Source organism: Microdochium trichocladiopsis, assembly GCF_020744255.1.
Source record: "Microdochium trichocladiopsis strain MPI-CAGE-CH-0230 chromosome Unknown B0I36scaffold_18, whole genome shotgun sequence".
NCBI lineage: Eukaryota > Fungi > Ascomycota > Sordariomycetes > Xylariales > Microdochiaceae > Microdochium > Microdochium trichocladiopsis.
Window position 1 is genome coordinate 325017 of NW_025763561.1, and position 25170 is coordinate 350186.

General features: G+C 56.7%; 9 protein-coding genes across 9 annotated transcripts; 5 read left to right on the forward strand and 4 right to left on the reverse strand.

Annotated features, from left to right (window-relative positions):
* The first annotated feature begins 40 nt into the window (after nt 1-40).
* On the forward strand, nt 41-1750 carry B0I36DRAFT_60079 (uncharacterized protein). The gene is made up of 2 exons (XM_046163077.1): nt 41-1201; nt 1310-1750. The coding sequence occupies exons 1-2, from the start codon at nt 197-199 to the stop codon at nt 1532-1534; spliced, it is 1230 nt and encodes a 409-aa protein (XP_046004076.1). The 5' UTR covers nt 41-196; the 3' UTR covers nt 1535-1750.
* A 7907-nt stretch (nt 1751-9657) lies between these two features.
* Nucleotides 9658-10906, forward strand: B0I36DRAFT_257776 (uncharacterized protein; the record flags this gene model as incomplete). Its single annotated transcript, XM_046151040.1, has 3 exons — nt 9658-9858; nt 9938-10389; nt 10486-10906. Coding segments are annotated over 3 exons (1074 nt in total), but the record flags the coding sequence as incomplete, so codon positions are not given.
* Nucleotides 10907-12195: 1289 nt separating this feature from the next.
* B0I36DRAFT_342446 (kinase associated domain 1-domain-containing protein) lies at nt 12196-12734 on the forward strand. Its single transcript, XM_046156083.1, has one exon. It carries the CDS (start codon nt 12420-12422, stop codon nt 12726-12728), a length of 309 nt encoding a protein of 102 aa, XP_046004078.1. The 5' UTR covers nt 12196-12419; the 3' UTR covers nt 12729-12734.
* B0I36DRAFT_342447 (uncharacterized protein) lies at nt 12628-13126 on the reverse strand. Its single transcript, XM_046156084.1, has one exon. It carries the CDS (start codon nt 13005-13007, stop codon nt 12783-12785), a length of 225 nt encoding a protein of 74 aa, XP_046004079.1. The 5' UTR covers nt 13008-13126; the 3' UTR covers nt 12628-12782.
* Nucleotides 13006-14185, forward strand: B0I36DRAFT_356680 (cell differentiation protein rcd1; the record flags this gene model as incomplete). The annotated part of the gene is given in 4 exon segments (XM_046157663.1): nt 13006-13219; nt 13234-13545; nt 13625-13893; nt 13946-14185. The coding sequence occupies 4 exon segments, from the start codon at nt 13006-13008 to the stop codon at nt 14183-14185; spliced, it is 1035 nt and encodes a 344-aa protein (XP_046004080.1).
* Nucleotides 14186-15389: 1204 nt separating this feature from the next.
* Nucleotides 15390-19121, reverse strand: B0I36DRAFT_401948 (Sodium/hydrogen exchanger family-domain-containing protein; the record flags this gene model as incomplete). The annotated part of the gene is made up of 6 exons (XM_046161714.1): nt 15390-16703; nt 16764-16829; nt 16893-17005; nt 17054-17230; nt 17295-18146; nt 19118-19121. 6 exons carry the CDS (start codon nt 19119-19121, stop codon nt 15390-15392), a joined length of 2526 nt encoding a protein of 841 aa, XP_046004081.1.
* A 475-nt stretch (nt 19122-19596) lies between these two features.
* On the reverse strand, nt 19597-20379 carry B0I36DRAFT_370386 (uncharacterized protein; the record flags this gene model as incomplete). Its single annotated transcript, XM_046159904.1, has 1 exon — nt 19597-20379. One exon carries the CDS (start codon nt 20377-20379, stop codon nt 19597-19599), a length of 783 nt encoding a protein of 260 aa, XP_046004082.1.
* Nucleotides 20380-20863: 484 nt separating this feature from the next.
* On the forward strand, nt 20864-21560 carry B0I36DRAFT_370387 (uncharacterized protein; the record flags this gene model as incomplete). Its single annotated transcript, XM_046159905.1, has 3 exons — nt 20864-20959; nt 21040-21359; nt 21437-21560. 3 exons carry the CDS (start codon nt 20864-20866, stop codon nt 21558-21560), a joined length of 540 nt encoding a protein of 179 aa, XP_046004083.1.
* A 308-nt stretch (nt 21561-21868) lies between these two features.
* On the reverse strand, nt 21869-24910 carry B0I36DRAFT_370388 (XFP N-terminal domain-containing protein; the record flags this gene model as incomplete). Its single annotated transcript, XM_046159906.1, has 7 exons — nt 21869-22146; nt 22261-22701; nt 22784-22871; nt 22929-22948; nt 23036-23132; nt 23247-24457; nt 24568-24910. 7 exons carry the CDS (start codon nt 24908-24910, stop codon nt 21869-21871), a joined length of 2478 nt encoding a protein of 825 aa, XP_046004084.1.
* Between the last annotated feature and the right edge of the window lie 260 nt (nt 24911-25170).

Consider the following 25170-nt stretch of genomic DNA (forward strand, 5'->3'; position numbering starts at 1 on the left):
CTCGGGGAAGCTGCAAGCAGTTGCATTGTGTGGCTCGCTCGGTATCAGAGTGCAAAGGTGGTGTTGCTGAGATCACAATATTGAGCGGGGGTCGTGCCTGCCTCGAGCGGTGGAACCACTCCAAGGCATCCATCTGCGTCCTCTTCTCTCCATCGACAACAACACCCGCGTCCGCTCTGCCACAACCCGCATCACCATGCCTCGAGAGGTCTCGCGGCAGAACCCCCAGCGCATCCTGGAGCAGATCGGCCCGCCCACCACGGAGACCTCTCTCCCCGGCACCCCCGCCCGAGGGCCGCATCTGCACCTCCTCACCCTGCCCCCCGAGATCCGCCACCTCATCTGGACCATCTACTACCGCGAGGTCGACCGCCCCTGGTACCGCTACGCCGTCGACGTGGGCCACGAGATCGAGTACACCCGCGTCGTCCCCGTGACGCTGACCCGCACGTGCAAGCAGCTCCTGCACGAGATCACGCCATTCATCTACCGCCCCGTCGCGCTTGACCTGCACATCGTGTACCCGGCGTACTGGCCCGAGCAGATAGCCTACCTGCCGAGCAGAGAGGCCAGGCAGGCCATCGACCACGTCATCTTCCATGTCGCGCAGCCCGAGCACTATGCCTGGTCCAGCGGGCGCCCGCCGAAGCGGCCCGTGAAGTTCTACCGCTTCCCGAACCTGGCCGACTTCACCGTCTGCGTGCCCTTGCACGTCCCCGTCGAGGAGCTCACCCCCGACAACCCCGGGGACAGGTCGCCCGACGTGTACCCGACCTGTCGCGATTTGGCACCACAAAACCGAGACGAAGATCGGTTCATCCCCCGGGAGGTCGTGCAGAAGGCGCAGGACGCATACTCGACGCTCGCGGACACCAAGCGGGTCGCGCTCTGGAGGGACCGATACAGCGCGCAGGCTCTGCTCGACGCCGACGTCGACGAGGACGAGTACGAAGAGGACCAGGACGGCGACTACGAGGGCCAGGGCAGGCACGCGGAAGACAAGGACGACCCCGACGACGACCCGGACCGGCTCGCCCGCTTCCAGGCCATCGCGGCGAGGCTGCGCGTCATGGTCGAGTTCGAGCTGTGGGCGACTGCTGATGCTGAGCTGTTCGAGTCCGGATCGAGACAGCCCCCCAAGGAGATTGACGAACGCCCGCTGCTGCTCCGGCTGGACCCGAGGCGGAGGGAGATTGTCGAGGTGAGGCTGCTGGGCGTGGCCGAGTCCAAATTGCGGAAGAGGCAGAGGGAGGAGGCTACTTGAGGGGAGAGAGATCAATCGGCTCAATAACGTATCGCCGCAATTCAGATCGAACGTGCCGTTCCGAGCACTCGGCTAGACGTCGGTTATGAGAGAACGAGAACGGCGCAATCCTCTTCTCCGCTTCGTTCTCGAGTCCGCAAGATCCAAGTGGCCGCTGAGGATGCTATATGCAGATCGTCCTCGGAGGAATACGCCGAGCTGGAAACCTCCGCTTCTAATTACAATTTGCGAGGGTCAAGTGACGGACGCCGCCGGGGAAGCATTGGGTAATTATGTGTTTCCGTCCACGCGTTCCTGCGCTTGCTAGACCAGCCGCAGATATTGGAATCCCCTCAACTACCTCATTATAGCAGATCGAATTTCTCTGCAATACACGCCATGCGAGAGAACTCACGCAAGGCTTTTCGTCATCAAGGATCCCGTGGCCCCATAGCTTACAGCAAAGAAGATTCAGAGGCTTTGGGCGTCGTACAGAGAGATCCGGTGGTAGTTCGTAGATTCAGGAGTGTGGTCCAAGTCGGTCGGGTGGAAAGCATCTGCACGGCCAGGCTACAAGAACGCTGTACAAGGTGCGTTCCCGACGCCTGTCGCCCAGAGAGAGAGATAGAGAGAGAGTGTGTAACGTACTCCACAAGCGACCCGCCCACTTTCTAGGCACTTACACGACAATGTATAAGTGCATTCAACCACAACGCCTCAAATTAATCAAAACTATTTAGAATCCTCTTCTTCAGAGATAGACTCAACTTTCTGACACGTACGCGCATTATGACCGGGCTCCCCGCAGACGCCACAGCGTCGCGCGCGCGTCTCTGTCCTCCTCGCGCGACCACTATTCTGACTCGTTTCTGCCTGTAACTGCTGCGTCGCATCGATTTGATCCTTCAAGTCCTTTGCCTGATTAATTGTTAGGGATCCTCCTTTCTGTAGCTGCTTTCTCTTTGTACGGCGACGGCGGCTAAGGCGGTCATTTGCATCTCGAAGTTCGGCGAGTTCGTGGCGTACAAGGGTTTGCTCGTGCACCATCATTGCGATTCCTTTATTTAGCTGCCGTAAGCTTGCAATTATTGATGAAGGAGAGCTACCCTGATGCCGTACGATACGATTCTTGATGTATTCAGTCTGCGACCCTAACCCTACCCTCGGCTTCAATCGGGTTGTTTGGCGTCTTCGAGACCCAGGGTGGCGGGAGGCCTGTAGAGGAACCTGGCGGTGTTGGCGTATGAGGCTTCACATCTAGCTGCGAAATGACGTATTCCGCGTCGTACGGTACTAGGCCAGTCGCTCTAAAGCCTGCCTGTATATTTGACTTCGAAATTGCAGCGTCGTACGCCTTGTAAAAGGCTGGGAGGAAGTCTTCCTTCGCGATGTGGGTAATGTGCGCCCGCATAAGACCTTCGATTTCATTTCCGTACGCCCGTTTTAGAGGTCCGAAGCACCCGACATCGAGAGGCTGGAGCTTATGCGACGAATGAGCAGGCATACAGAGGGTAACAATATTCTGTTCTTTGCAGTAGAGCTCGAAATCGACGGAATGGTGGCTCTCGTGGCCGTCGAGGATGAGGAGGCGGTAGGTACCCTTCGTACGACTCTTTGTATGGAAATCGAAGTGTTTTACCCATTCTAGGCCTCTCTCGTTCGTCGTCCAACCGTTTTCTGAAAGCGCGATTACCCAGTCGGCCGGTAGGGGGCTATTCGCGGTCCAGGAGTCGAGGTGGACCTTCCCGGCGAAGATGATATATGGCGGGATTGAATAGCCGTACGACGCGATGCCCTGGATTACTGTAACCCATTCCTGATTCCCTTGTTGTACGGCTCTTGGCCTCCCGCGTCGATCGGAGGTCGTAACGACAGTTTCGGCGGAGATTTTGCCCATCGCGAAGCCCGTTTCGTCGAAGTTGTAGATGTCGTCATCGTGGATCCCGTATTTCGCGATTATGTTTCGTACGAGCTCAAACCATGCGCGATACGCGTCCGGATCTTCGCAGAGGACTCTCTGGTAGTCGATTCGTCGATTAAAACGCGTACGGAGCTCTAGTCGTCGTCGTACGAAGGTTGAGGCCCAGTTCGTCCCGACGCGTCCCGCGTCGCGTTCGCGGAGTAGTCGATCCGCCATTTCTCGCACACCACTTAAGCGCGGCGGAAACGATCGCGAATCTAGGTCGATTATGTATCGTACGATACTGTCCTCTTCGTATGAGGTCAATTTCTGGCAGGATGGTCGGATATCGCGTTTTGGCTGTACACCACGTCGTCGGTCTTGGAGGGCCGTACGAGGGACTTTGTAGATCTGCGCAGCCTTTCGTACGCTTAATTTTGGGTCGGATTGAAGCGCATTTAGCGCAAGAATAAGATCACTTTCAATTGATTGTGGTGGCATAGCTATTCGTGGAGAAAATGAGGAAAGAAGAGAAGTGGCTTAAAATTGGACGAAAGTGGCCGGGTGACCCGTGGATTACGTTATTTAATAAAGGTAAAACTAAATTAAATTTTTAGTAGTCTTGCGGATTCCGCAAGCTCTTTGAATTTATTTGTTTGTATGCGCATGGGCTGACTCTTGCAGCTCTGTTGACAAGGGCAGCAGCATGGGATATGCTTGTAAAATTGTTCCGCGCGCGCATTGAAGACGTTGGAGACCGCTTCCTGCCAGGCAAGGAGGCCAGGACCCCTGCTGTGCAAGAAACTTTATCTTACGAGCCCTCTGCCTTACGAGCCCGGTTGCGGGGGAAGGAAATGCACACGGACGGCGGGCCAGACTCCCGGGCACTCATGGGTATGCATGTCTTGAGTAATAATGCCCGTTCATAATCTAGTCTGCGAGCGGGTAACACTACCAACGACGGCATAAATCAATAATGCAGTAATAACAATCAGGTGAAGTGAGGTGCAGAAGTTCCGCGGATATGAGCCATTCCGTGCCAACTCCCACACCGACACATAAGTACCTATCATTCCTGGCAACCAAGCACTCAAGAGTCCAGGCTCTCCCACTACACCACGGCCAACCTTCCTGTGACTTCGCAATGGCTGTCAAGCACCTCTTATCGGTCCTGGCCATTGGCTTGGCCCTCTCAAGCAAGGGCGCTGCCCAGGTCGTCGAGCCCACGGACTTCAGTATCACCAAGGCCCTCCTGGACAAGGGCATCGATGTCACAACGCTGCCCGGCCTCGCCGAATATGCAGCCGACGAGGGCTCAGTACAGAAGCGCGATACACGTGCCGGCTGTGCAATTGTCGTACGTCCTCCCATGTCCACACTCCGCTCGCATTGTGACAACAGTGCAGATCTAACCCACATTGGATAGTGCAACACCCTTGGATTGATCTACGGCGTCCAAAACACACTCCTCCGCGGCGCCTCGGGCTACTCCAACTTCACCAGCTCGTTCTGGTCCGACAACCAGGCCCAGGTTCGCCCAGCCTGCGTCTTCAAGCCCACAACACCGCTCGAGGTTTCTGTGGGCGTCCTGTTGGCTCGCCTAACGCAGTGCCCCTTCGCAGCAAAGAGTGGAGGGCACGCCGCCTTCGCGGGCGCCTCGAACATCCAGGATGGCATCACCATCTCCTTTGCCAACCTCAAGCGCATCAGCTTGTCAGCCGACAAGAAGATTGCATCCATCCAGCCCGGCAACATCTGGGGCCCAGTCTTCGAGCAGTTGACCAAGTCCGACGTGACTGTCGTCGGTGGCCGTCTCTACAACATTGGTGTCGGCGGCTTGACCTTGGGCGGTGGTATCTCCTACTGGTCCAACAAGTATGGCTGGGCCTGCGACAATGTCGAGAGCTTTGATGTAAGTGCAGCCACGGGGAGAAACCTGGCGATCACTGTCACGACTCTTGTCAGCTGACCCAGCATAGGTCGTTACCGCCAGCGGTGCTATCGTCCGGGCGAGCGCAACTGTGAACAAAGACCTCTACTGGGCACTCAGAGGCGGCGGTAACAACTTCGGCCTGGTCGTCAACTTCAATCTGAGGACGGTGCCCTTGCCTGGGGGGAAGATGTGGGGTGGTTCGCGCGTGTACACGGAGGACAAGTTCCAGGCCGTCGAGAGCGCATTTGGCAAGACGATTGCCAACTCGGCCTCGGACACGAAAGCCGGGCTCTACCTCGTCTACTACTACTCTGCCGGCACCAAACTAGCCATCCCGGCGCTGTACCACGAAGATCCCAATGCCGCTAACGCTCCCATCTTCGCCGACTTCAATGCTATTCAAGCTATTTCCGACACCACCAAGCCCCGCGTGCTCGCCGAATGGGGCAAAGAGACGATGAACGACAGCCCGCCGGGCCTCCGCGAGATGTACTACGCGGTCACGACCAGGGCCGACCCTGAGATCCTCAAGCTCGCCCGTGAGATCTTTTTCCGACGAGTACCCGCGGTGTCAGCCATCCCTGGGATCATCCCCAATCTCGTGATCCAGGGACTCACTGTACCCCAGCTACAGCAAATGCAGAAATACGGTGGCAATGCCCTAGGTCTCGACACCGCCGACGGGCCGCTCTACATTATGCTCATGGCTTCTATGTGGAGCAACGAATCGGACGACGAGACTGTCCACCGCTTCATGTCCGATGTTCTTGCTGAAATCACTAAGGAGGCCCGCGCCCGCGGCCTTGACAACGGCTTTGTCTACATGAACTACGCTAGTCAGTTCCAGGACGTTGTCAGCAGCTATGGTTCTGCCAACAAAGCGAAACTCAAGGCTATCGCATGCATGTACGACCCACAGGGCGTTTTCCAGCAGCTACAGCCCGGTGGCTTCAAGCTGGATCGCGCACCGCTGCCGGACCCGCGCTATTTCTCTAGAGGAGCGCGGGGCGCGTTGGTGATCTAAATGCTACAACAAGGCGGAACAGGAACGATAGATGAAGTGATACCGAAAAGCTGTCTTTCAAGGCCTCTGTGTAGACGCGTTTGTAATTAGATAGGTTTATCATCATAGGCTTGCATACGACAAGAGCAGATGCTTTAGAATCAATTCCTCTTTAATTCTTCATTCATTAGCATTCAGACTCACTATGCTACCGCTGTGATTTATGTTGTTTTCCAGACCATCATTCCTGGCTGGATTATCCTCAGTTACGCGCATCCCGAGCGTAGACTGCATTCTGGGGAACACTCGACGCGGTGGAGGGCTTGCTCCAAACACCGACAGAGAGCGGAGTGTCCGGGTTGCACTCGAAGTCGCTGATCAACCTGTACTGCTTCCAGATCGAGCTGCGAATGTGCACCAGAACGAGGGAATCCCCCAGCACTCGGCCAGAGTGTTGGCGGTGATTGAATTCGACGATACGATTCCGTCAGCACCGATTGGAAGCCTGTGGCGGGCGTGGGAGAGGGACAGGGTCTCAGGCTGTTCTCGTTTCGATCGGGGGTTCCCTAGTCGCATGCGGAGTAGATCAGCTGATCGTCAAACGCATCGAGGCGGTGGCACCGCTCTTGTGCGCTAAGGGTTGCAGGGCTTGCCGGGATTATCAGCTGAGAAAGACTAGTGAAAGGTTGCTCGGAGCCTGGCTCGGGACCATGGAAATGGGCTCGCCAGCGAGATATCGGCTCACACGAGGTTAATGAACTAAGAAAATAGATGAGTAGAAGACACCAAGGCTTGACGGGGAAGCGTACCGCACAAGCTGGCTCTCGATGCTGCATATGTCTCAGGCCACAACACCGCGGGGGTCAGAAGGTCTTCTTCAGCGTGTGCTGGTGAGCACTTTATGCGTCGATGATGCAACGCCTCAGCCCACCCACCAAAGACCCTAGTCATATCCCCAGCCGATCAGATACGGGATGGCACAACCAAGCTCGCCAAGGTTGTGCTGCGGAGGCAGGTGACAAGCCCAGGGTCAAGGGCCCCTTGTATGGAATTGGCCCGTTGCCCACTCGCTTTTTCATCCGCGCGATACAGGGGGGTTCCAGATCCCTACCCAGCCATCCTCGTGGCTGTCTGCCGCGAGTCGGGCTAATTATGTGGTGGACAATGGGCACACCGGGTCACCATTCGATTGGGCTGGATCCATCCTTCCGCGACCCATGGAGGTTCCACAACGGGAAGTCTCTTGTGCGGGACAATGGAATCCTGGCTGGGCATCCTCCACGACTTGTCAGGGAGGTGGACCAACTTTGTCAAGCAACGCTAAGGAACTCTTTTCCGGGGTCCCGGGCGCCCCCCGGCACCTTCTCCGATGGCCGACAACATCATTGGCTCAGCAGTATCGCCGGCTCCCCCTGACTACTGCGTAGCGTCAGTCCAAACCCCTGCCCCTAGCGGTGCTACAGGACGGCCTGCTCGGGGTCATGCAACCCGCAGACGAGCAGGAGCACTCGTCCGGCACGAGATGGGGCCGCCCCAGGGTTTCTGAGGGGCAGGGGCTGGACACAGAAGGTTGAGAGAGGCTCCGCGGTGAGATCAAAGCTTCGGTTGAACTTGCTGCGAAATGGTTTGCCACGTGCATATCGGAGCATGGCTTGGCCCAGATCGACACACGGCTGTCAAAACTCTCCAAGGTGGTCGATCACTCATGACAGACACCCATGTTTCATGCAGCCACACCATGAGCACTTCGCAGCGGCTGAGGGCACCCTAGAAAGCTTGTCAGCGCCCCTCATGCGCGGAGAAGTGAGGACGGTTGATAGCGGATAATGAGCGCGCCCCTGAGGGGGCGCTGGAGAAAGTTCTAACGCCATAGCCATTACTGGCTGGCCGGACCAGTAGGGCTCCAGCGGCGCAGCGGGCTGGTCGAGGCTGCTGTGACCAAGACGGAAAAGATACCTGAGTCGCGTTTTCGAGTGGCACTCAAGGCAATGCGTGGCGCTGCGCCTCCTAAGGGAAGCATCAGGTTGCCCCCGCTCCTGCAGGGATGGCCTCGGGGCATGTTCCGGTCCCTGTTGTTACGATCTGGCAGCTGTGACAGAACGTTATACCCCTAGGGCAAAAGATCAGGCAATAATCGCAGTGGTTGGCGATTATCCAGGTGCTTCCAGTACCTTATAGTGCCTCCCCTAGCCGGGTCGTGACACCTGTCCTCCCATGACCAGGTGCGAAAAGTTGCATGGGCCGTCGTGACGGCTCCTCATCGCTGAGCCTTTCTGATGTCGTGCAGAGTTTTCGACCGTGCTTGCCTAGGTATGAGTGGACTCGATACTCGTTACATTATCATTGAAGGGCACTTGCCCTCCTACACTTGGGACGAAAGAATGTGCTATGTGCGGAGGGGCGTACAGACTCTTAGATCCAAAAGACTGGCAAGCACTGTAGTTTATAACTTCCACCTTTTGAGGCCACCGGTGAGGGCAAGAACAGCCGGAAGACCACGACAACGATGCAGGTGACTGATCCTTCATCACTGGTTGAAGGATACCTGTTGCACTAAAGGAAACCAACCGAGACATGTAAAGACCCAACATGGCATCCGAGGTGGTCATAGCAACGGATGCGCTGCAGATCCCGCCAAAGAAGGCTTTGAACCAAGAGGCCACCGAGACACGCCGTCGGCCGCCACCCGGCTGGCATGGTTGCCAGGAAAACCCCCTTGCCTCGTACCTGTCTGTGACCGCACGACATCGCCTGGTTCGGTGTGCGGGCGATGCTTTCCACCATAATACCGGTATACTTCGTTTGGACCCTGTTAGCATCGCTATGACTTCAAATGACGACCTCATGCACCTAAGTGATCGGCTATACAGTTCCGACATAGTGGTTGAGCATGGTAAAAAGCAGAGCCACCGTTCAAGGGTCTAAGGGCAACGTGCTGACCGGGATCTAAGAGCAAGCCTTCCCAGTCTGGTATGCTCTGGTTGGCGGTTGTAGCTGAGCTCCCTCACTAGTCTGGCGCTATGAAACCCCTGAAAGGCGGCATGCAGAGGTGTGACTTGGGGTTGTTCTGGCCGAGTTTTCATGGTCGTTCCCATGGCACTGTTAGCCAGGCCTAGCGTCGCACTCTGTCACGGGTGGCTTTCCGAACACCACCAGGCACTCTCGCCGACTTGGGGCCACGGGACAGGCTTGCTACAGTGCTGGGTTCCTGGCAAGGGCTCGTGTTGACCGTTTGAGAGCACCGATCCTGCTGTAGAACATCCCCGGCAAGGCTGGTCTTGCATATATCTTTACACGAACCCAACCCGCCCTTCCCCAGAATAGCGATCGCCAGTTCCGCGACCGAGCCTGGCTGTTCTTGCTAGGAGCATTCCCGATCCTCCACAGGCAGCCTGTGCCGCCTTGACCATCTCAGCTCACGAATCCGTCGACACTGCGCCGATCTCACGCAAACAGCAATAGCAATGGCTGGTCCACCGGGCCCTCCTCCAGTGTCCAACTATCCTCCCGGAACCCAGTTCTGGGAGACGGACGACTGGGCTGGAGGCCACTAGGCCACACTCAACATCGCCCTGGTCATCCTCAGCTCTCTTTTTGTCTTCACGCGCCTCTACACTCGTTTTTTTATGGCCAAGACGCCCGGGTGGGATGATCTGCTCGCTGTGCTTGCGCTGGGGGTTGTTTGTACACAGTCTGCCTTCAACATCCACCTGTCGTACCATGGCGCCGGCGCGCATATGGAGCTGATTCCATTACCTGACCTCATGGAGTTCTTCATGGTAAGCAAAGAACCTCTCTCTCTCTCGTCTCGGCAGAGAAACAACACTGGTCCGCTACTAATACTTCGGTCCATCTCAGGGACTGAACAATCTCAACCTCCTTTATTTCTGGGGTGTTGGGTTGGACCGACTTGCCATCCTCGCCTTCTTGCCGAGACTGAACAAGGACAAAGTTTACATGATCCTGATCTGGGCCACCATCGGCATGGTTCTTGCAACAACCTTGGGATGCTTCTTCTTCCGTCTGTTCCAGTGCAGCCCAGTGTCAGCCGGCTGGCTTCCCCCAATGTCGAGTGACGCGCAGTGTTTCACGCCGGTGCAGCTCGACCAGATGATGACGGCCCATGCCGTGCTTGGCATCATCTTTGACGCCATTCTCATGGGTCTGCCAATCTGGCTCATCTACACCAATATGCTGCGGTCGCGCAAGATGTTCCAGGTCATTGCAGTCTTCAACGTCGGTATCTTCGTGGTCATCACTGGCTGTATCCGTCTGTACTACATCAAGACCATGGACTGGAAAGTCGATTCGTACGTCTGACACCCAAACAACACTGATAGGCAGTGTCTACCTTGAAACAAAAATGCAGTACGAAGGCTAACCATGGCTCATTGAACCACCCGTAGGACATTCAAGATGGCCACCATCGGAGTGTGGACCGACCTGGAGTCTCATATTGGTCTGTGGTGCGCGTGCTTCCCGGCGCTTCAGCCCGTCATCAGGATCGTCGCCTTCAAGCTCGGCCTCCGCTCCACCCTCGACAGCTACGCCCGCAAGACGGCAGGCACCGGGGGCGTCTCGCATGGCTCGCGGCCCGGCAACTCGTCCACACACATGCGCTCAGGCCACCGCTACCTGCGCAGCGGCGCGGGCGTGGATGTCAAGACCGAGGCTTCCAACGAGAGCCAGACCAACATTATCGACCCGGTCAGGGACTACGAGCTGTCGAAGCTCCCCAAGATCACCAAGGAGACCGAGGTCCGCGTGGAGGTGCAATTCCGCGGCGCAGCCGGCAAGGACAGGAAAGAGAACTGGATCGATGTTTGAGCCCCGGGGGAGGGGTCCAGTTGCGTGCTTTTTGTGTGACGATCGGGAGACACAGGCATCTCCCAGTAACGACCACCTTTTTGCTGCTTCTGATTTCATCACGGGATCATGACCACATAACACACCAATCAGTCAAAGTTTTGAGAGGACGATACCCTGACGTTGATACTTGGCCCCGTTTGGGGGCCTTAAAAGCATATTTTTGCTTCTCAGATACTCCTTTGTTATGGCGCCGTGAGCCGACCTTCCCCGAAGCTTGCTTTGGATTACGTGTACTTTTTCCGTTTTCCTTTCATGTTAAATTGGGATATAACAGAAGCACAGCGCAATCTACGTAATGGCGAGACGAATTCAATGGCAGGTCAGTTGCCTTGTGATTAGGCAGGGAAAGCAAAGCCTGCAAGTCCATCACCGACACCCGCTGTCCCTGGATGTGCACCAAAGGTTCTGGTCGCTAATATCGCACCAAATAACCGTCAGGGTATGCGCAGGTTCCGTCGGCTGGGCCTTGAATGCCTTTGCCTGGTGCCTCGGTAGCTGGGTGCACCTGGCTACGTTGTAACGCTACTCGGTGGGATTCTTCTTGTCTTGGAACATCCTTAACTAGAAACCCGGGCACGTACCACTGTGTCTACATCTACATTATTAAAGGGGGGCGGTGCTGTGCATGGGAGCATGTGCGAGTTCCTGAACCGCGCCGATGTTGGTTGCGACCGACCTTTCCAATTTTGCCTCGGCAGCCTAAATGCCGTGCAGTCACGTTCCGAACGCTGCTCTGAGTCTCGGGCTGTGTGGGCTCGCTATATGTGACCAGATTAGGGCGTTCCAAGACTCTCTAGGGCATTTGTCTCCAGCGCACTCGTCGCAGGTTGCCCATACGACAAAATTCTGATACTGCCACTCCGGGTTTTGCCAACGATAACAGGGTCTACAGCTAATTATTGCTCAAACAGGGGTGGCTCCTTGCCTGACTCGGGCTTATTTTGGCCAGACTTTTCGAGATCCACTACCACAGCTTGGCCTATTACTCAGCTCTAACATTGATCCTGCGGTCATCTCGACCCGAGTCGAGGTCTGATCGCGAGCTTCTTGCGTCATGTCCTTGTTGGTAGTACGGGGATCTAGACCCCCCGGTCACCGTCAGCAGCCCCGCCTCGGACGCACTGCAAGCCAAGGTACCACGCACGCCACCTTCGCCTGCGGTCCCCAGGCCTCCAAAACGTGGCACATGGAAAAGCGTGTCTGCAAAGCTGCCATTCTCATGAACACTAGGCGCCTTCGTCGTTCCGATCTCTCTTGGGCTCAGGCAATCCGCGCCGACGTCAAGCGTGTTCTGAAGGCTCTCGACATCGACTACACAGAGATCCGAGGAGGTTTCAGCTGCCGTACCGGGTCGCGAGCTGGTGGCAAGAAAGGACAAGAAACCCCGCTGAGCCCGGCGGCCACCCCTGGGCACCGCCCGCGTCTGAGCTTCGGCTTCCGACCTGATAAAGAACGGGAGGAGATCCGAGAGATGGACAAGGCACCGCCAACACCCCGGACACCAGGCAAGGCCTCGGCAGAGCGCAGCGGTTCGGCTTCTGAGCTGTCAGAGCAGGAAGACCACCGCCGTGACCCGACAGGATCGGCGCGGCGGCTCCCAGGGGAGACCACCACCCACGTTCAGCACGACATGGGAGACAACACAGTGGTTGCATTCGAAATGCTTATTGTCAAGGTGCCACTCCTGTCGCTGCACGGGCTGCAGTTCAAGAGGATTGAGGGCAACACCTGGCAATTCAAGAACCTGGCGGGCCACATCCTCAAGGAGCTTCGACTTTAATCAGTCGGCGAGCCGAGTTGGAAGATGGCTGGGCGAGTGGGAGAGTGGGCCGATTCAACATTGTTGCATCAGCATGGAGCGATATCGGGTTTGTGGTGTTATAATGATCAAAGCATCGAAGCAAGGAAGGTTGTTCATTTCTCCCTTGCGCCGCATCATCGCCAACCGTGCCCGACGCGACAACGACAACGACGGCAGCCCTGTCCCTCCCCACCTGCTTGCCGCAGAGGACAACCACATCTTCCACAACCAGGCGAGCATGCTACCGAATCCAAACATGTACGCGCATCACCAGTGCCATCCGAACCAGCAGGAGCAGTCGTGGATGCACCAGCAGCCCGGCCACCAGCAGCACCAGGCCCAGCAGGCCGCCGCTGCCGCCGCCGCCCAGCAGCAGCACTACTCGCGCATGGCTGCCAATGCCCACAACCCCTCCGTAAACAATGCCGCCGCCATGGCCTCGGCCGCGGGCGCCGGCGCAGGCGGCGGCGGTGGCCACGTGCAGGACCCAGGCCTCGAAACGTCTCCGAGGACAACCGCCGCACCCTCAACTACATTGCCGACCTCCTGCGCGAGGACATGCGCGAGGCTGCCCTCCTCGAGCTCAGCAAGAAGCGCGAGCAGGTCCCTGAGCTTGCCCTCATTCTCTGGCACTCATTCGGCGTCATGACCTCCCTCATGCAGGAGATCATCTCCGTCTACAACCTCCTCAACCCCAGCCAGCTCACGGCCGCCGCTTCCAACCGCGTCTGCAACGTCCTCGCCCTCCTCCAGTGTGTCGCCAGCCACAACGAGACCCGGACTCTCTTCCTCAATGGTAGGTCTAGTAACAATCTTCGCGGCCAAGCAGACCAAGGCGATCAAGTGCTGACATGTGACCTTTGGCGTGCTTACAGCTCACATCCCACTCTTCTTGTATCCTTTCTTGAACACGACATCAAAGTCGCGGCCCTTCGAGTGTCTGCGTCTCACATCACTCGGAGTCATCGGTGCCCTCGTTAAGAACGACTCAACAGAGGTCATCAACTTCCTCCTCACCACCGAGATCATCCCCCTCTGCCTCCGCATCACGGAAACAGGCTCCGAGCTTAGCAAGACCGTCGCTATCTTCATTGTCCAGAAGATCCTCCCTGGACGACAATGGTCTCAACTACATATGCGCGACGTACGAGCGATTCTACGCCGTCGGCACGGTCTTGAGCAACATGGTCGCGCAGCTCGTCGAGCAGCAGACGGCCCGCCTCCTCAAGCACGTTGTGCGTTGCTTCCTGCGTCTTAGCGACAACGCCCGAGCTCGTGAGGCTTTGCGCCAGTGCCTGCCCGAGCCGCTCCGCGACGCCACCTTCAGCGCTGTGCTGCGCGACGACGCGGCTACCAAGCGCTGTCTCGCCCAGCTGCTCATCAACCTCTCCGACACCGTCATCGACCCGGGCTCCAGCGGCCACTCTGGCCTCTGAAGCCGGACGATCGTGCTTTGAAGTTTCTTGATATCTTCCCTGGGCGCAGAGTTCACAGCTCACGCAAAGGGCCCCTCATAAGTAATCATCATCCATTGCATCACAGCGTGGCGCAGCCGAACGAACAAGACGAACTTTTTTAGATTTTATTTCACAAAAAGGTATACCCGGGCGTTGAAAGCTCATATTTATTCCGGTACACTCATCCCCTCTCCCTCACGACTCTTGTATCTTGTATGCAAACAGTCCAGCTTCACTGGACGTGGCGCTGTGCAGGGCTAGCTTCCTCACAGGTTTTGCGGCACGAAGAAAAACATGGTCCAGAGGGCTTCATAATGTTTCTGCGTGAACTGCTTCGCGGCACTTGTGTGGTGGGTCGTACAATATGTATCCATGAGGGTCCGCACAGCTATAAGGTGTTTTGATCTGGTCTTTTGGGCGTTATATCGGCGCTGACGGGCGGGGGCGTTTGCGAACAGGCCTTCAGAGGATGAAGCGTGCAGATTTCGAATACACGGACATGTGCTCTTCACCCGACCTGGAAATGTGGAGGAAATAAGAGAGCTCGCAGGGGGGAAACCAGGCTGTTTATATTGGGCTGTGTATAACAGGGGACCGAGAACTCCTGTAAGGGGGAAGATGAGGTGGAGGAGGAGACATGTAACTACTATATTTTCTGGACAGTATTGCGGCATTTCCGACGGGACCAAACCTGGAACGGCAAAAGAAGGCAGGCGTTAGGATGCAATCGAATGCATCATCATCTTCTGAATCTGGCAGTCCGAGAGCACAAAACCTGGGCGAGAAAGTGGCTCGACTTGAGCCAGCCCGTGGTTTGTCAAATCCGTGGGTCTCGGATCTCACATTGTATGGTAAAAACGTGGACTTTCGCAAAGTTCGTATGAATATCTACGCACGCACGTGCCCCGAGAACTCCCTCATGAGGTTGTTACAATCTGCTAATATCCAAAAATGGTCGCGCCAGATATGGCTGTCCGGTCCGGCTCTCAAAATGCAAAAGACATCCTCGTCTAAGTGTGCGGTGATCATAAATTATCCAAGACAAGATAGCAAAACATGGGGAAAATGGACGCCTGCAGGGGCTATCATGACCCTCCCCATCAGAAGCGCGGTATTGGTATCGAGCGGTAAAAGACAGTTGTCATCAGCGGCATGAAAAGCAAAGGCTCACTCCCCAACGTGCCTACTGGGCTGCATTCTCGCCGGCCTGGATCACTAGGATGCTGGCCTGCAGGCCACCAAACACGAGCTGCTGGCCCAGGACACCGATGGTGTTCCGCATGCCGTCTTGCACAAAGTAGTTCGCGGCGGCCGGCGACGAGCTCGGTCTCCGCTGCTGCTGCAGGATAGAGTGCCGCCGGCCGACGACCACAATGTTGCCAGAGTTGCGCGGGTTCTGGCCGATAGTCTCGCTGGCGGCCTTGATGGCTTTCTCGGCCGCAGCCTTGCTAGGAACGCTCAGCTTCGAGAACGTGACGCGTGCGGCCAGCTCCGCCGGCAGTGATGACTGCAAGGTGCTAAACAGGGTGGCATCCTCCGCGAGGCTGTCAACAACAGTGGGCTCCTTGGAAACGTGCTCTGACGTCGTGGCTGGAACAGGGGATATGCTGTCGTCCACGGCATCAGATAGTGTGAGGTGGAGGATGGTGGCCGTGACGTTGGGGTTCTTCGCGATCTGCAGGACAAAGCGGAGAGCAGCCCGGTCATCAGGGCCTCCAACGAAGGGCAGGAAGATGCGGTGAGACTTCTCGAAGTTGGGCAGTACCGCAACCTCTCTGTTGCTGCGCATCGAGACGACACTCTTAGATCGGGTCAGCCCAGGCCGTTCAAATGTGCCCGTCCCATTTGTGTCGTTGCTGACGAGAATGCCGGTGGTGCAGATAGCCTTGGCAAAGACGGACTGCACGAAGTCAAGGTGAGGGCCAGGGTTGTAGCGATCCTCAGAGGAGACCCGGAAGGGCACCGACTGATCTTCTGTGTTGCTGCCAACCTGACTCCAGGGCACGAGGACAAAGTCTGACTCCTGGCTCGACGCGGATGTGACGACAGTGTCGGCGTACATGCTCTCTGGAGTGACGACAACGTTGCCGGAGAACGCGAGGTCATGCAGTCTCGAGAAAGTCCTGAAAGCATTAATGACAGGGTCGCGCTTTGCATAGTCCTCGGTCTCTGTGACCTTCATGACGGAAGAGCTACGGTCTGTAAGTTCCAAGATTCGTAGGGCGTGAACTTCCAGCGGACGGGCCCTGGGCCCGACGGTCCTGGCGCCGTCGCTCGCATGGGCAGCATCTTCTGCCGGTGCGGCAGGCACCTCTTCCACTCCCAGTATCGACAAGAATGTGAACGTGCTAGGGAGACTGTCGAGACGCAGGTATACGAGGACGCGCTGAATCTTGGTCTTGTGTAGCTTCTGTGCCGAATCAGAAAAGCTGTTGTCGTCGTGCACGATAGGCTTGCCGTCCCAATCGATCTCACCACGCTTCCAAGCGTCCAGCTTCTTGCGGTACCAGGGAGGTTACAGCCACTGGGTCAGGGGCGTCGTTGTGCAAGTGGTGACGAGTGCCATGATGACGAACATGGTGAAGGTCCTCTGGTCCAGGATGTTGGCCTGGTAACCAATGTTCTGTTTGATGAGTTAGACGAGCCGCCTAAAATCGAGCTACGACAAGAATGACTGGCAACTTACAAGAACGATAAGCTCGACGAGGCCCTTGCAACTCATGAGACATCCAATGGCGAAACTCTCTCGCCAGACAAGGTTCATCGCCCTGGCAGCGAGCGTGCCGCCAATGATCTTGCCTGCAAACGCGCAGGCAAGGACGCCAACGACGTAAGCCTAGGTTAGACCGTCGTTCAGAAGGCCCAAGTCCGTGTTCAGACCCGAGAGTGCGAAGTATAGCGGCAGGAACAGAGCAGAGATGAGATCTTCCATGCGTTCCGTGACCTTGATACTGAAGCCACCCTCGTGTGGGCAGATCAGGCCGACCAAGAACGCGCCAAAAATGGCATGCACACCAATGATGTCTATTGAACAAATGTCAGCGAAGAGCTGTCGTCGGAGAGGGCTGCGGCAATCCGGGAGACTTACTCGTGAACCACGCCGAGATGAGTACCAGCACGAGGGTGACCATAATCATGGACTCACTAGGACCATTCTGGATGGCACCCTTTTTGCGCAGTAGCCAGTGGAAGGCGGGGCGAACAGCAAAGACGAGAAACAGGGTCCACGCCACGGCGACGAGGAGGACCCAGAGAGCAGCGATGCCGGATCCGTTGTTGACGAGCGCGACGCAGAGGGCGAGGAGGACCCATCCAACAACGTCGTTGCCGACACCGGCGGCGAGGACGGTGACACCGACGGGTGTGCTCAGCATGTCGAGCTCCGTCAGGATTCGGCAGAGCACGGGGAAAGCGGTGATGGCCAAGGCGGTGCCGATGAAGAGGCCGTAGACGGTGAAGCTAATGTTGGACTTTGACTTGTCGTGGAACTGCTCGTAGAGGCCGGCGGCGATGGCGTAGCCGAGGGCGAAGGGCAGGACCATGCTGGCAGCTCCTACGCTGGCGGCGACGCGCCAGTTGTTGACGAACATGCGCAGGTCGACCTCGAGGCCGATGAGGAAGAGGAAGAGCAGGAGACCGAGGTTTGCGACGTTGTTGAGGACGACGATGGAGTCCTTGGGGAAGACCTCCTCTCTGAAGCCCGGGATGCGCATGAGGACGGAGGGGCCGAGCATGATGCCGCCGATGACCTCTGCAATGACCCTGGGCTGCTTGATGTAGGAGAGGGGGTAGTGGAGGGCGCGGCAGAAGACGATGATGATGACGGACTGGATGATGAAGAGGGTGATGGGCTGCGAGGTGGACCAGGCGTTTGGCTTGATGCCCTCGAAGATGCCGGCCTGGGGCGGCGCGGTGGTGCCGTTGGTGGCCGTCCCGCCGGCTGCGTGGGCGACGGGCATGAGCAGCCCGGCAGCGGCGACTGCCATGGCGAGGGCGGAGCGGGCAGTTGGCTCCATGATGGCTGAAGGCGGCGAGAGAGAGAGAGAGAGAGAGCTCTCTGCTGGCTGGCGAAGGGAAGCTCAGCGAGCGGGCAGCTGGCGACGTCCGAGCTACCTATATAGAGGTGAGGAAGAGAGAAAGTCAAGTTGAACCCGGAGGGCAGCCCACGCCGCAGATGAGGCTCAGTCTGGGGAGGCAGGACGGGGCTGGCACCCTGCAGGCAGGCAGGCGCGCGCCAAGACATGGCCTAGACTGGTCGTTGCCGGGACGCTTCCCGGACTGCGTGTGCTTCTTGAGCTCCCCTTTGAGGGAGGGTCGTGTCTTGGTCTCTTGTGCGCGTATGAAGACGAGCTCGTTCTCGTCTTTCATATCGTCGAGCCTTTCGACGATGTTGGCCGGGAGCTCGATGTGCGTCCCGCCACACGTAAACACGTGCGTCTCGAGTTATGCGTTGGCCATTCTGCCAGTGGGCGATTGTCGGTGCGGTGGACTTGGTGTTCTTCGACCGAGGTTGCTCTATGCTAGTTTGCTCGCGTCAGCACGTGGTGGTGGTTACTCTTGAGCGAGTTGAGAATAAGTGACAATGATAATGCAGGGCCGGGGTCGTGCAGGTGAGTGTTCGTACCTTTCCATGCTCATAACAGTGTGCTCGTATGCTTCGAGCAGAGTTCGATGTGATGTTGGAGCTGGGGTTCCAAGATGGAATGGGAAAGGCTGCCGTGTCTTGTGGGCGGGGAAAGGCGGATTCTTATACTCGCTCAAGGAGCAGTCGAGCGAGCTGTGTCCAGCTTGGTGAATGAATGGCTGCCTGGTGTGATGAGGCATCAATGCGCCAGGAACGATGGACGCATTCATACTTCGGAGTATTGTTGTGCTTCGACCATTGATGATCCAGAGCGGAGCAGCACAGACCCATTGCTGTTGTCCTTCAATGGTATGGCGTTGACCGATCACGGAGCATTGAAGCCGCCAGCCAGGCAGCAACAAGCTTCGTGGACCACGCCATGAGCATTCATCTCGGAGAACAATTGACAATGTACTACGGGCCGTGGTGATTCATCTCATCAGCGCACAATCATCGTCAATGGGCGGACGAGCAACAACGTGCCTATTGAGTCCCACTGAGAGGGCTTTGAATCAGCAGGGTCGAAGCTTCGCTCATTTGCTCGTCCAGACCTCCGAACCTCTGAGACTCTCGACCTCTGACGCCAAGCCTGTGTCACTCATTGCCTTGAGCCTCAGGTGTCAGAGGTATCAGAGGTATCAGAGGTCTTGATCTCGACAGGATCGGCCTGAGGGAGGAGCCGAGTCTCACCATCCAGCTGCAGGCCGAGAGCTGCCACGAATTTCCACCGTCTTCGACTAATATACAGTATCCTTGACGACGTTCTTCAGGACGAGTACTTGTAGATTGCAACGATCAGTCGAGTTCTCTCCTCGGTGAAGCACTTGTTGCAGATGATACCCGCGCCCGGGTCACCCGCCAGAATGTAGTAGCATCCAAACTTGGTGAGCTTTGTTGGGCACCACTTGCAATGCTTCGGACCGCTGCCAGCAGGTCTCCGAAGCGCCTGGAGGAGTGGGTGAGCGAAATTGAGTCCGTTCTCCAGGTGAGGTTGCCCGATAGCCGGGAGCTGCTTCAAGACCTCCACATGATACTGTCGAATTTGTGGATTGTTGTACATGTTGTCCCCGAGTGGGTCGACCGTGTCAAGCAGCATGGCAAAGATACCCTCGAAGAAGGACACAAAGCTCAAGTACTCGAGATCAAGCGGCGTGATCAGGAGGCTGTAGACGAGAGGCAAAAATCCACGGGCGAGAAACACCATATGACGTACTCGCTTGTGTGAAGGATGGCCGCGGACAAAGCCTAGGAGATAGTCCAAGATCCGCCGAAGGAGGTCCCTCTTGGTGTTGGTGCCAGACCCGACATATGAGTGATCGTCCTCGTCGCCGTCAAAGATGTATTTTGAGAAATCTGTACCCACAGGAAGGCACAGGTAGACATCAAAGACTTTTCCGTCGGCGGGGATCAGAGTGAATCTGGCATGACAGTCGGCATGTGTGAGACTCGAGCCTTTGCCCAAAACCAATCGAGCTGCAGGAGTGACATGTGTACGCAAGAATTCCATTAGCTGGTTGTCGCTGTGCCTGATGATGAGGGCAGCAACCATGGGGTGCATTGGTCCGCGGCAACTTTTGTGTATCTCAAAGTGGTCGTCCAGAGTATAACGCTCAGCCAGAGCTCGAAGTCCCGCAAGTATTGCCGATACGAGAGAGAAGAACTCCCCAGTGTAGTCGACATGACTCTCCGGACGGGGGGAGGGAGACTTGAGCCCGCCCGCAATGTATGTCTCAGAGGTAGCAGAGGTAGCAGAGGTAGCAGAGCTTCTGTCATGGCTCCGTCTACTTCCACTCCAGCCACCTCCTCGATCCCACTTTGTGCACACTCCCCCTCCCACAATTCCGGTCCACTTTCCTTCCAACACTCCTTTGGACCTCATAGCCGTGCTGGTCCAGGAACGACCATCGAGGAAGAACACAGCTCGTGCCTGCTCTGTGTTTCAGCCCATGTGGCTACGACAATGAGTGTTCTTCGGACTCCGAGGTATCGTGACAAGATGGTGAGCTGACGGTATTGTAAATCGTAAATCCAGAATGGCTCTCACCTTCCTTGTGCCAAAGGACCTGAGTGAGCAAGAGAGGGAGCTCATCAAGGGGCTACTCGTCCTAAAGTATATCGTTAAGGAGAAAGTAGTCCCAATTGTTAATGAAGAAAGTTCTTGGCAGCCCTCGATCGGCAGCTAGAGCGCGAGGCTCGCCTCCTCCCTTAGGCCGATCCCGTCGAGATCACTACCGACATGACCGAGTGCTACGGAATCAGTGTCGTCGACCTCTACCTCATCACTCGCACAGAGGCTCGCCTCCGCCGTAAGCTCTTCTTCATTGACACCCGCATGCGCGGAGCGGTCGACATCCCCAAGATCACCGCCCACATGTGGACTATCCCGGAGGACGATGATGACTACCTCGCGTGTCGCGCTGGACCGACCAAGAAGGCTTCAATACTTCGCAACATCAAGAAGACCTTGGGCTCTGCGCACCGCGGGTTCCGCCAGAGAGAGTGCTACGACTTGGCACCAGGCCACCCAGGGTCTCATCCGCGAGTGCGTCCCCGAGCCACTGAGAGTCGAGCTGGAGGAGGAGATTGTGCGCTTCGATCCTCATAAGTCCTTCATTGACTCGCGTGCCCTCCCCATCCTTCTTCATCCACGAGCTCAACTGCGTCACCCGGCTTGGAACTGGCCTCCTTCCGAAGTTGCCGGAGTGGCTCAAGCAGATGAGTGAGTCCTAAGTTGCACGATCTTGTGTCTATTTGGGTTGATAGGACGTTACTGTCACGAAGTGAAGAGTTAGGTCGCTTGCATACAATATCGGAAATCTACACGGCAGAGGCTGCGTGAGATGGAACATGTATAAGGCCTCTAGGGCATTATTATACTCATCCGTTCGTTGTTCATCAATATAGCGCCGCCTCGTTGCTTCAAAGTGCAGAACTCATTATTATCATATCAAATGACGGGATTAATGGCATGTTACGCAACATGCGGCGACCCATCTTCGATCCCCAGCGAAAAGCAGGACATAAACCACCTCCGACATTTACTTTGCCAAGCTCAGCTTGCCTAGCGCCTGCTGCAGCCCGCCCTCCTTGCCGTGCGGCCACTTCCACTGCGTGACGTACTCCGGGTCGGCGCCCGTCTCGTGGGCCTGGTGGAGCGCCTCGATGCGCTGGTTCTTGAGCTGCTCGCGGGCGCTCGACCCGCGGTTGCCGAAGCCCTTGACGTGGTCGATGGCGCTGATGGCGAGGCTGAAGCGGTCCGTGTTGTTCCGGATGGCCAGCTCGAAGGGGGTGTCGATGTTGCCCTTTTCTCTGTAGCCTGTGCAGAAAAAAGTCATCAGTGGGTCAGTTCATGAGTTACAGTAGCGGCCGGGATAGATGCCTTTGACCGTATGACCGCCAACAGCGAAGATCGGATCACGGTAGAACTTACCCTTGACGTGGATATTCCTGCTTCCGTTTCTCTTGTAGGTGAACTTGTGCACCATGTACGGGTAGGCATGGAAGTTGAAGATCACAGGCTTGTCGGCCGTAAAGATGGAGTCAAACTCGGCGTCCGTCAGACCGTGCGGGTGGTCGTCATGGCTGATGAGCTTGAACAGGTCCACCACGTTGACGCAGCGGATCTTGAGCTCCGGGAGTTGCTTCAGGAGCAGGTCGATTGCGGCCAGAGACTCAAAGGTGGATATGTCGCCGCAGCTGGCCATGACCACGTCGGGCTCCTCCCCGGCATCCGAGCTATACTGAGGCCAGATGCCGATCCCCTTGGTGCAGTGCATCACAGCCTCTTCCATGTTCAGGTACTGCAGGTTGTCCTTCTTGTCTGCCACGACGACGTTGACGTAGTTCTCGGAGCGGAGGCAGTGGTCCATGACTATAAAAGAGAGAGTTTCAGCCCCTGTGTCCGCAAGCAAGCTTCAAACTAAGTCAATGACCACCCAAATAGTCGTACTAACCTGATAGAAGACAGTTTCCGTCGGGCGGGAGGTAGATCCGGACGATCCCGGGGCTCTTGTTCGCCACAACGTCGAGGAAGCCCGGGTCCTGTCAAAAATCAGCACAACACTTTACGAGGTTCTAAACGCCCTCGAAAGGTCTAACCTGATGCGTGAACCCATTATCTATGTTAGGGGAGCAAAAGTTAGCTCGAATCATTTCTTATGGCGGTGCTATGAATGTAAGAAACTCTGGGGTGAGGTTGGACTAACGATCTTGACGCCAGCACGGCGACGATGCCATGATGTTAAGAGACGCAATTTTGACACGCCACTCGATCTCGAGAGTCTTTTCCAACCATTTTGCATGCTGTATGAGACGTTAGTGTTGTGAAATGAGCAAGTGATCGAATGTGGGCATAGTGAACATTGAGGCGTTAAGGGGATGTTGCAAGCCACCGAGATGCAACCTTTGCGCGCTCACCTGGTTGACCATGGAGTCAATGATATGCAAGAAAGCCTCGTAGCTGTTGATTAGGCCATGGCGACCACTGAGGAGGTACCCCTCGAGCCAGCCCTCGCACTGGTGCTCAGACAGCATCTCCATCACCTGGCCCGAGTGAGCGAGATGTCCGCCGTCCGCATCCTCTTCGAAGTACTCGCCCAGCCAGACTTTGTTTGTAACCTCGTACACGGTGTCGAGCTTGTTCGATGCCGTCTCGTCGGGCCCGAAGATGCGGAAGTTGTGACGGTTCGCCTTCACGACGTCGCGGAGGAACCCGGCAAAGTTGACCATGCCGCCCGCGTGAACCGCGCCGCCCTGCTCGACGGGGATCGCGTAGTCTCTAAAGTTGGGCATCTCCAGCGGCTTCCGGAGCAGCCCGCCGTTGGTGACCGGGTTCGCGCTCATGCGCCGGTTGCCGGTCGGGCAGAGCTCCCGGAGCTCGGGAAGAATCTTGCCGTCGCTGCCGAGCAGACGCTCCGGCTCGTAGCTGCGCATCCAGTTCTCAAGGATCTTCAGGTCCTCGGGCTTCTGGCGGACGGTCGTGATGGGGACCTGGTGTGCCCGCCAGAAGCCCTCCAGGTAGTGCCCGTCGACCTTGCGAGGTGCCGTCCAGCCCTTGGGTGTCCGCAGCACGATCATCGGCCAGCGCGGGCGGAAGGCCTTTCCGGACTCGCGGGCCTGCTTCTGGAATCCTCTGATCTCCTGGACGCAGTGCTCCAGCGTGGCGGCCATTGCCTGGTGCATGGTGTCCGGATCGCTTCCCTCGACGAAATATGGCTGCCAGCCATAACCAAGCATCAGATACTCGAGTTCCTGGTGCGGGATGCGTGACAATATCGTGGGGTTCGCAATCTTGAACCCGTTGGCGTTGATCACGGGGAGCACGGCACCGTCGGTGATGGGGTTCAGGAACTTGTTGCTGTGCCACGATGTAGCCAGGGGTCCGGTCTCCGCCTCGCCATCTCCGACCATGGTGACCGTGATGAGGTCTGGGTTGTCGAACACGGTACCGAATGCGTGAGAGATCGAGTAGCCGAGCTCTCCGCCCTCGTGCAGGCTGCCTGGTACCTCTGGGGAAGCGTGGGACGCGGTGCCGCCTGGAAAACTGAACTGTTTGAAGAAGTGCTGCATGCCTTTCGGATCCTCCGACTTCATGGGGTAGACCTCAGAGTACGTGCCCTCGAGGTAAGCTATTGCATCATCAGTAAGCCCTCGCTCGTTTGAGAGGTGTATGGATGGAGGATGAATCTCCCAGATCAACACCAGATATCCTTGTCTACACGAAAGCATGTGAACTCACCTTGGCTCAAGACAGCAGGAGCACCATGCCCGGGCCCGCTGACGAAGATGGCGTTCAGGTCGTACTTCTTGATCAAGCGATTGAAGTGCATGTAGGTGAAGATCTGGGCCGGCACGGAGCCGAAATGACCGAGCTGGCGCAGCTTGATGTGCTCGACACTCAGGGGCTCTCTGAGCAGGGGATTGTCCTGCAGATAGATCATCCCCAGCGAGAGGTAGAGACTGGCGTTGAAGAAGTCATTGTACTTCTTGATGTCCTCGGCTGAGAGGGGTTCTCCCTTGATGGTTGATCTGGCCTTGCCGAAGGGTTGGAGGTCGTCGACAGTGGAGCTTTGGCTCGCCATTGTGCTTGCTCCGAATGATTCCACGGCAAGCGGAATTACGATGGATATGTCACGGTGATGGAAGCAAAGACCACAGCTTCAATCAATAGTGAATATAAGTTGGTGGGAAAGCAGACTTTAGTCTCGCACGACCTGCTCGAAAGCGTCGTTGCCTTGTAGGACTGGTGATGATGCGAATCGTCCGATGAACTGATGATAGGAGACAACGTTCGATGTTGATGGGAAGAGTCAATGGAGAAGGGACTTCTATGTTCTAGTGG